Below are 9363 nucleotides of genomic sequence, written 5' to 3' on the forward strand. Positions count from 1 at the left end.
CACGGTCTATACTTTAGTATAAACGGTATAAACTTTCTTCAATCGTTAAGGTTAGATTCGGATGGCGACTGCACCACGGTGCAGCGTTATTGCTACATCGTTGTTATACCTGTCGGTCGCTTAGAATGATGGTCCTTATGACAGTTTCTCCAAATCTCATTTGAGTAGCTTAATAATGTTATTTTGAATAAACATGTTTTACCGTATTTTTATTTCTTAAATGTTACATTTGTAAGTAAATTAATATGTGGGACTACTATTTTGAGATAAAAAAATAATAATTAATCTCTGTAAATTAAAAACGAATTATCTTTATTTTGACATAACATGGAACACAAGTCGTTCAAAGGTAACACAGAGGTATTAAATAGGCTTACCGGCCTGCGTTCGCAGGCGGAGAGGTAAACCAACCAAAGAGGTTCGCCACAAATATGCAAAACTTAAAAAAAAAAACAACGGGTTGCACTCCGGGAGTGCTGGCAGAAGTGAAAACTCAATCACTATTGCAAAATGTCTGCAGCACTATGTATAATTGAGGTTAACGCCATCTAGCATTATTTCGTCGCATCACCTGAAACCCCTAAGCACATCACTGTTAGTACTCGAGTTATATTAATACTAGTTAGATGGAAACTCACTAGATGGCATTTAAATCAATAAAGAAAAGCTCAATGACATTGTAAGTTTTTCGATCAGGTCACGTGTCCGTCTTACGGTCACGTGACCGTCTTACGGTCACGTGATCTGTCGCGAGTTTAACATTTTTTCCCCACCTCAAAAAGTTCACAGCGCCGCTAAAGAAGTTTTCACTTCAAAAATCTACAAACATTCTACGTGACAGCTACTCCATATAAAAATGAAGTGTCATAGGGGCCATCATTCGACGTGAGAGGTGTAGAGCAACTTCATATATCACTGTCAATTTCCTTGATAAATTGCGTTGCTGCCGCCGGCGCCGCGACACCCATTTTATTGACGGGATTCACAACCATATATCGCCCGTTTCCTACTGCTGCAGCATTGCTGCTGCAATTGTCATTTCAATGTAATCTTTATCTAGGTTAAGTATTGTAATACATCGAGGAAATGCTGCCATCATTTACGGCACCACATGCCGCAGGGGTATATTTAGTTTTTAGTTATTTATTTTAAGATTCGTTTTACTTATTATTAGATTTAGTTTTTAAGTTTTATAGGTTAATGTTTTTGTATGTTTACTGAAAATAAATTACTAAAAACAACTTAAAAAAAATATTTATCTTTAATAGCATCACGAACGCTATATTGCCATTGACAGTAAAAATCACCATTCTAGAGTCTGTGCGTGCCTTAAATGTATGGGTCCCCTTACATTCCACGACTCTTCTCTTTCCGCACAGACTAACAAGGAACTAGAGTTTAGCCTAACACAAAATCACTTAGTAGGTACCTAAGGGCATCAGATGCAAAAGAAGTGCAAACCCTCGCAGTGCAGGGAATAAACAAAATGAGCAAAATGGTCGCGATGAGACTGCGGAATGAGCAAAGTGAAGGCAAATCGGCGGAGATTGAGCAAGAATCGCTTGCATTTGCATGCATCGGTGCATTCAAATGTAGACGGGGAGACGAGTGCAAGACACTATACCACACTAACATCCTTCGTCGAGTAAATTAAAAAGACTGAAGAAAACAATCTTTTGAATCATCGAGTGTCGTAAAATATTGGTATGTTTTTTTCTGATTCTCTGTTTACGTCTTCTAATAGTTTTAATAACAAGACAACTTTTAATAAATACGTGAAGTCGTGGTGTTCTTGCAGGAAAAAGGCAAAAGGCAGCTTGTCATTCGCCCGCCGTGACGTTATGCCGGAAAAATAACAAGAAAATTCTATCTTATATCATATTAGGCATCTAAAGTCTGAGCATATTATTGAATAACTAACATGATAAGGACAATTACTATCCAAATATACAACTTTTCGCAGTTTTAACATTAGTATGATTAAAGATTAGGAAGGCGATGATGATTAATGATGTTTTTTGCTAAAAAAATAAATGAAAAGTATGTACAATGGTAGAGAACTACACTTACAACTACATTACGTAAGTCTAGTAGGTAATCGCTATCAACTTGCAGTTTTCATGGCAAAGTATGGGTGCCAAATAATTCACAAGCATTTTTCGGAAAATGATTTTGAATGTTTTGTACGAGAACACAAAAACAATTAAATGGCATTTTGAATATCACTTACGGTTGTAAAATACATGATGGGGCAGTATTTACCTTATACACAACCCGCTGCCCTTTTTTGAATTCGCCTTTCTGTCTAAATGCGATTTTCTAAGCGAACATCTTCGCACATCAACGGACTCGGCAAATCGCAGTCCTAATGATATTCGACGGTAGACGTATACTTGGTTTACTTATGGGGTTGCTCTACGTATATCGACCGGGCTATGGACCGTGATTACCTTTTGTATTGTTTTGAATCTGTTGGTTTAGGATCTGGGCGTCCCCGCGCTCGCTGGGCAGACGACATAGTGTAAGGCCTGAGTGGACGCTCGAAGCGGAGCGTTCGGCGGGGCGTGCAGCGTGGCGTCGCGGGCTCACAAGTGCTTTGAGCAGCGTGCGCTAAGGCCGCTACTATACGTTTACATTTGTTTAACATGCACGCCGCACGCCCCGCCCCACTAGACGCCCAACTCGAGCGTCCACTCAGGCCTTACACCTAGAGAGAGTGTCGAGCAACTGGCTCACAGAGCACAGAGGTACAAGACCGAGAACGGTGGAAGAGGTTGGAGGAGGCCTAATCTCCTGAGTCCCTGAGGCCTTTATTAAGGATTAATTCAAATCGAATTTTGAATTAAAATGGAATAGAATACAAGAAGGTTCCAAATTAAAAACTGGAATAATGACAAGGGGGACTCAGGAGGCTATACCCGGAAGGGGTCCAAAAACGTAATTAGATTAGTATAAAATAGTATAATTGGTTACGGAATAAAAAGGCTTTTTTTTATTGTTTTGAATGAGGGTAGATCGAGCGCGAGGGTAGAACTTTGCACTCACCCGCTATCTTCAGTTACCCGTGAACAAGATGCATGAAACTGCGTCGAAATATCGGGAGCTCGAAAACAATACAAAAGGTAATCACGGTTCATATCCCGTTCGATATAAGTCTATTTAGTGAAACTAACCGTGAATCATTCAAAACTGTTATGGGGTTGCTCTGCGATTTCAGCCTGTTTTGAATAATTTCAATGCAAATTACATTTCGAATGGAGCATTGACATAGATATCTAGGGACTGGCTTTACGGGCAATAATAATGAGGCATGACAGGGGCCAGTACAGCGGTGTGAAATCGCTACAACGCGATTGGTTGATGAGTTCGCATCACGCGCGCGATTTGTTGACGAGTTCGCATTACGCGCGCTATTGGTTGCAACTAGTCGCGTTAGACTGCACGATTGGCTAGAATTCGTGGGTAGCACCGCTGAACTAGTACGATATTTAGTGCCCCATTAGCCCGTCCTTAGACATTATACGTCAATGGAATGGAGTAAATAGTGTTTTTTTTTTTCTGATTCTGTGTAGAAAGTTACCATCAGGTGATCCGTCTGCTCCTTTGCGTCCTATATCATAAAAACACCGTGCGACATGCATAACATGTAAAATACTTTATAAACTTAGTGTTGAAATTAAGCTGGCACTCAATTTAAATTAAGTTCACAACTTTCGAGTCATAAAAGTGAAAATATCAAAGTAAAGCGCCAGTTAACTGAACTTTAACTCACAAGTTTGCTACTCTCGGATTTTAAAAGTTAACCCGGGAAAATGAACTAAATAATTTTCGTAGCCATGAGGACAGAATTTGTGTGAATAAAATGAGTTAAACATTGTATGTATCATTTGAGGTCAGTCAGCCAATAGAGGGTCATAGCGCTGGTTTCTGTCCATGCTCTATACTTCGTTTTTTTAGCATTAGAAATAATGTAAACAATCTTGATGTGTCTTTTAATTGAAAAACACATTTTAAAAATAAGTTACGGTAAATATGTAACAATTATGAATCTAATACGATCTTTTATAGTCTTCTGCTTTCATAAGTAATAGTTATTGATTTTTAAAAAGTGTTTTTCAATTAAAAGACATGTCAAAATCGCTTACCTTCTTTCAAGTTCTTTCTAATGCTAAAAAAACGAACTATAGTTTTCGTCCACTTGACAGATTCGCAAATAAAATATTTGAATTTTAATTTTCTACTTGCGAAATAATCATTTTTATGTAGATAGATATATTGTTTTGACAGTGCAATACGTACAAATTTGTGCAGCGATATAGGTTTATATTCAAATTTCCTCAAGTGGACGAAAACTAGAGCTGGACGCAAACTAACGCACCTACCCTATATTACTATTGCTATAATAAGAAGGATGCTTAAAATGCTTACTCTAATACATGTCTACGAAACTCACAAGGCCAAAAACCATATAATTACAATTATTAGCGAGCTTAAAACTTATTAAAACTAAGTTTTACTATCTTTTCCACAGACCTATAACTTATTTATTATTAGGTAATAAGTTATGCGGCAAAAAGTAAAAATAATAAGTTATGTCATAAGGACAGCCTTGTATGGAGTGAGCATTTCGAATAAAGCTGATAATAGAATAGAGGTCAAATCCAACATGCTTTGTTTTCAGAGTAATAGAAAATAGAAACGGATCGGATAATTTCCTTCTTCATTCCTTTTGCTGAATGACAAGTTTTTCTTGTTACGTTGCTTTCATCTGTTGAAATGATATTATAACAAAACGTTTCTACAGTCCACTTATCCACGTTACTTAGGTACGCGAGACAAGAACACTTCTCGTAATACCTACGTTATTACAAAATGTACGCCTATTAGCGTACCGTACACACTTTCCTTCATTCCAAAAGCGAGGGAAATTCCTTTGCATGTTAATAACGGTATTCGCCTCAAAAGGAGAAATTTTTCAAAAGCGTTCGATTTTAACAAACGCGGAACGCGACCGGTATACAATAGAGCTAATAATCGTTTCCTAACACGTATATTAGTCACGGATATTCGTTTAACTACTGAAAACAATGTAGAACTTTCATCTGTACAATCTATGGGTTTCTATGACCGACTGTGTGTATTACACCTTATTTATTTACGAGACGTCAAACTGGCCAGTTCAGTTCGAATTTCAAAATTAAAAAAGTAAGCCGTGCACTGGCTGTTTAGAAGTTCCTTCGCGATTTAAAAAGTAAAAGCCCGGGTCATTTACAAAGTTATAATATTTTGAGGTTAAAAATAACAATGTTGAAAGCGATTATATTTTTTTCTGCGTTACTGGTGTGTTGCTACTGTGAAGATAATTCGTTGATAGACGAAGCGAGGGCAAAAAAGAAGAAAAGTGTAGCTCGTCTCTGGAGTAAGTGATAAGAAAGTTTTTATTAAGTAACTTTTACTCTAAAACAGCGGTCAGCAACCTTTTAGCAGCCAAGGGCCACATAGTAGGTAACGAAGTTGACGCGGGCCACACTTTGTTAATATTTATGACTAGACTAGACATTGTCGTTTGTCAATATTACATACAAAATAGCCAGGGAGGCTCGCGGGCCGCAAGTGACAGGTTCACGGGCCGCATGCAGCCCGCGGGCCGCGGGTAGCCGACCGCTGCTCTACAAGCTTATGGTGCCTATGGGACCCACATTATGGTGCTATTGTTTGTCTCTCGTGTTAAGTGAACGATATTTTTGTTGTTTTGTTTCGGATGTAAGTATTTAAGCTGTCTCTTCCCTATTAAGTACGTCCTAGGGCCCGTTTCGCAAAAGCTTGTAACTTGTAATACAATTGTAAGTCCCTTTCTAACAAAAGCTGTCAAAAGGTGACATCCGCTTGTATTACAAGTTACAAGCTTCTGAGAAAGGGGCCCCTTCTGTCATAGCTGTGTCATTGTCATGTTACTATAGTGTTTGTATTGATTTTTGGGACACTAATATTTCCAGTAGGCCGGACATAGCCTAAGTGATATGTTAAGATTTACTAAGTGGAAAACGTTTTCTCCCTAAATGGAAATTGTATGAAAAAAAAAAATACCTTTTGTCAGTAGCTATACTTTCCTCTTAGTATTATGTATTCAAACATTAATATTATTTTGAATTCAGCAGCCCACAAATTGCGAGGCTCGTTGCATTCATATTTAAAACGAAAGCATATGTCACCGAAAATCTTATAAGTTAAAAGTGATGCCAAGTCTAACCAGCTTCTTCACTTATATTCATACAATTTTAAATATCTGCCTCCTTTAGATAAACATGTGTTTTGTCTCTTTCTAACATACACATATTATTGTGTCGTAGTCGATGGGCATAAACAAATTGGTAATACATACGTAGGTATATTTGGTCAAACAAATTTGTCAGTAAATAAAAACAAAGAAAAACTATACATTTTATAAGGTACCTACTCATCCTTTCCTTTTGGGTGCTAGTACTAGTGTAAGGCAAAGATAGTATGGTTATCTCTGTCTATGTTTGAAATGAGACAGTCCTTTGACAAACTATAGGTACGAGTTTTTTTAAACCAAGGGCTCATTTAGACGGTGCGAGAACTCGCATGCGAGTTTTATTATATTGCGTCATTTGATCGGTCGGCTGAATTGATGTAACCTAAATGTTCCGCAATGTAACTAAAATCGTATACGAGTTCGCGCGCCGTCTAAATGAGCCTTAAGGGAGGCTCGACTCAAAATAAGTTACGAACAACTATAAAGTATAAATGTTTGTATTATACAGGGTGCTTCCTGTAACAGGAGCAATAAATTAAACTAAAGGCTGTACTCCTCAAACTGACCAACGTTTGTTCAGCAACTTTTAAAAATTATGAATCCTTTAGACTTCCTCTTTTTCATACAAAGTAAATATTGCCTTAAATTTACGCTGACATCAGTGGGTTTTACGTTGCTTGTCACGCTTTAAACATAACAATATTTGCAATACATTGCGTCTTAGAATAAACTTTAAAGTGTAATAAAAATCAAAACATGAGTTATTTTCAAAAGTTGCTGAACAAATGTTACAGTTTAATTTATTGCCCGTTATTCCATTGCTTCACTGTTCATTATTATATTGGACTATCGCTGGCACGTGCAAGTTACCAAACAGATAAACGGATAAAAATATACAACTAATTAATAAAAGGTACTTATTTACAGTCAGCTGCAGAAGTTGCTAAGCGCTGGAGGTGTAAAAAATGAACTGAACACAACATTATTAATACGAGAATAATAGTGTGCAAGTCATTTTGAACATATAGTTTACAACCTTTAGTTTAGATGGTCTTGGCAAAGGCGCTACCAAGCACTCAGATAAATTTAGAAATGTTAATACAGATTATGGTAAATACACAAATACAGGAAATACATTGGCTAAAATGCCGTAGGGAGCGATTTGTATGCATAGAAGCCGTCACATACGAATTTACGAAATAACTTACAAAGAGGTGTATCTTTTTCGATCTTTAATTTGGATAAAATGCTTTACGTGCTTGAGAATAATGGCGATATTGAAAAATCACACGGATTATGATACGAGAATGGGTTAACAGCCGGTAGATTAGCGAATGGCTCTCATGACTCCGAACTGAGCTGTGACCGACCCGAATACGAGCAGCTTACGTAAAACTAAATAAAATATTTATTAACATCTACTACTCATGTCTACAGAGAGCCCACTCTCTCTCTCTCTGTAGACATAGTTGTGTTATATTGTGGTTATTTCCATAAACACGACTGTTCAGAGAAGAAACGGTAATCCAATCCACCGGACACCTGTGTCAGATACGGCTCGGTGTAACATGCGCCTTGCTTATCGCTACATGTCGGCGTTGTGACACTACCCTAATTTCCATGCTAAATACCACTCGGACGATTTCCATGAATAATTTCGGTGGGAATTTTGTTACTAATTTGTTGTTTGATATACGTTCTCTAATCAGCCGTGTTACAAACTGTAGGTAATGTCTATATTTAGGTACATTTGAAAATTTAATATATATAGAATTGTTATTTTTTGTAGCAAAGATGCTCTCGCTCGTGTAATTAAATTAAACTTGGCATCATAATTCCCGTCCTGACCTACGTAGAACAGACTTATTTGACAAAAGTTCAGAAATCCGTCAGGCTTGTCAGTGCTTATACTCCGAGTCGTAATTAGATTCCAAAAAAAGTAAGACAATGTTGCCACTTTTTACTAGCGCGGCTTGTATTTATGTAAAAATAAGTAAATAAAAGTACTACTTTAAATCGTAGGAGTAAAATTACCAATAAATAAATTATCTTAGCGTGTTTATTTATAAAAAGGAATTTACTATTTTACAATCAAATTATTGCAGTGGCAACATTCTCTTACTTTTTTTGGAATCGAATTACGACTCGGAGTTTCGAGCATGGAGCGTAATATAATATTCTCGGCGTGAAGTTGACCGATCGCATCAAAAACACTACGCTCCAAAACTACTGATCTTGAAACCTTTGATAGGAATTGGTGGGAGACGGGTCAAGGCCGGGATATGTGGAAAGAGAGGAGGTCAAACTAAATACTAATCAATATGTAAACAGGCCCTAAGGCAAGTGTACACGGTCGTAGGGGCCTTATAAGATAAAATAAGTTCATTGATTATTTCGAAACTGGAGCTAATTAGAATACCGGTTTCTATGAGAAAGTTACTTAATTTAACCTGAGGAATGCACCCTTGAAATTAACGGACTTACTGTTAACTTTTGTCATCGTGGCAAATAATATATTGCGTTTATTAACCATTTGCTTTCTTCTCCTTCCAGTAATGATCATCCTCTTCATCTTCTCAAAAGTGGCTATCCTCAAAATCGTCTCGGTGTTCCTGTTCATGGCCTTCTTTCAGAAGTTCTGCTACATCATCGGCCTCCTCATCAGCTACTTCATGAAGAACCGCGAGGCCATGAGGCCTGTGGCCTCCCCGTCTACCCTGTACGGACCCCCGGCCGACTATAACACTATAGGGTACAGCTACGGACCCCCTGAGAGCGAACCGTTCACGAACCATGGGAATCCCGGTTCCGGGTTTCCGGATTTGGGAAACTTTAATTGGCCATTCAAGAGGAATTAGATTATTTATGTAGGTATTTGTTAGGTATTTATTATATTAAATATAAGTTTTTATATGTTGTTTTTATTTACTACTAACAGAGCAGTCTACTACTACTTTGCTTACTGTCATATCAAGGGCATATTGTACGAAGTTAATATACATACAGGACTGCCGGTGGACAAGCGGCAGATTTCCGATTATTATCATTCATGTTTTTGTTCTGGTTTATGTTTTAGTTACCTTTTA

At 37.5% G+C, this 9363-nt stretch overlaps 1 protein-coding gene across 1 annotated transcript; it reads left to right on the forward strand.

The window, feature by feature from the left end:
• Window positions 1-4931: 4931 nt before the first annotated feature.
• On the forward strand, window positions 4932-9135 carry LOC134647445 (uncharacterized). Its single transcript, XM_063501793.1, has 2 exons — window positions 4932-5419; window positions 8831-9135. The coding sequence occupies exons 1-2, from the start codon at window positions 5305-5307 to the stop codon at window positions 9133-9135; spliced, it is 420 nt and encodes a 139-aa protein (XP_063357863.1). The 5' UTR covers window positions 4932-5304.
• Window positions 9136-9363: the final 228 nt, after the last annotated feature.

Source organism: Cydia amplana, chromosome 4 (assembly GCF_948474715.1).
Source record: "Cydia amplana chromosome 4, ilCydAmpl1.1, whole genome shotgun sequence".
Taxonomy (NCBI): domain Eukaryota; kingdom Metazoa; phylum Arthropoda; class Insecta; order Lepidoptera; family Tortricidae; genus Cydia; species Cydia amplana.

Bases quoted from the DNA above. Each gene is read 5' to 3' on its own strand.
- LOC134647445 (XM_063501793.1), top strand. From the start codon at position 5,305: ATGTTGAAAGCGATTATATTTTTTTCTGCGTTACTGGTGTGTTGCTAC. The intron at 5,420-8,830 runs GTAAGTGATAAG...TTCTCCTTCCAG, and splicing joins AAGTGTAGCTCGTCTCTGGA to TAATGATCATCCTCTTCATC.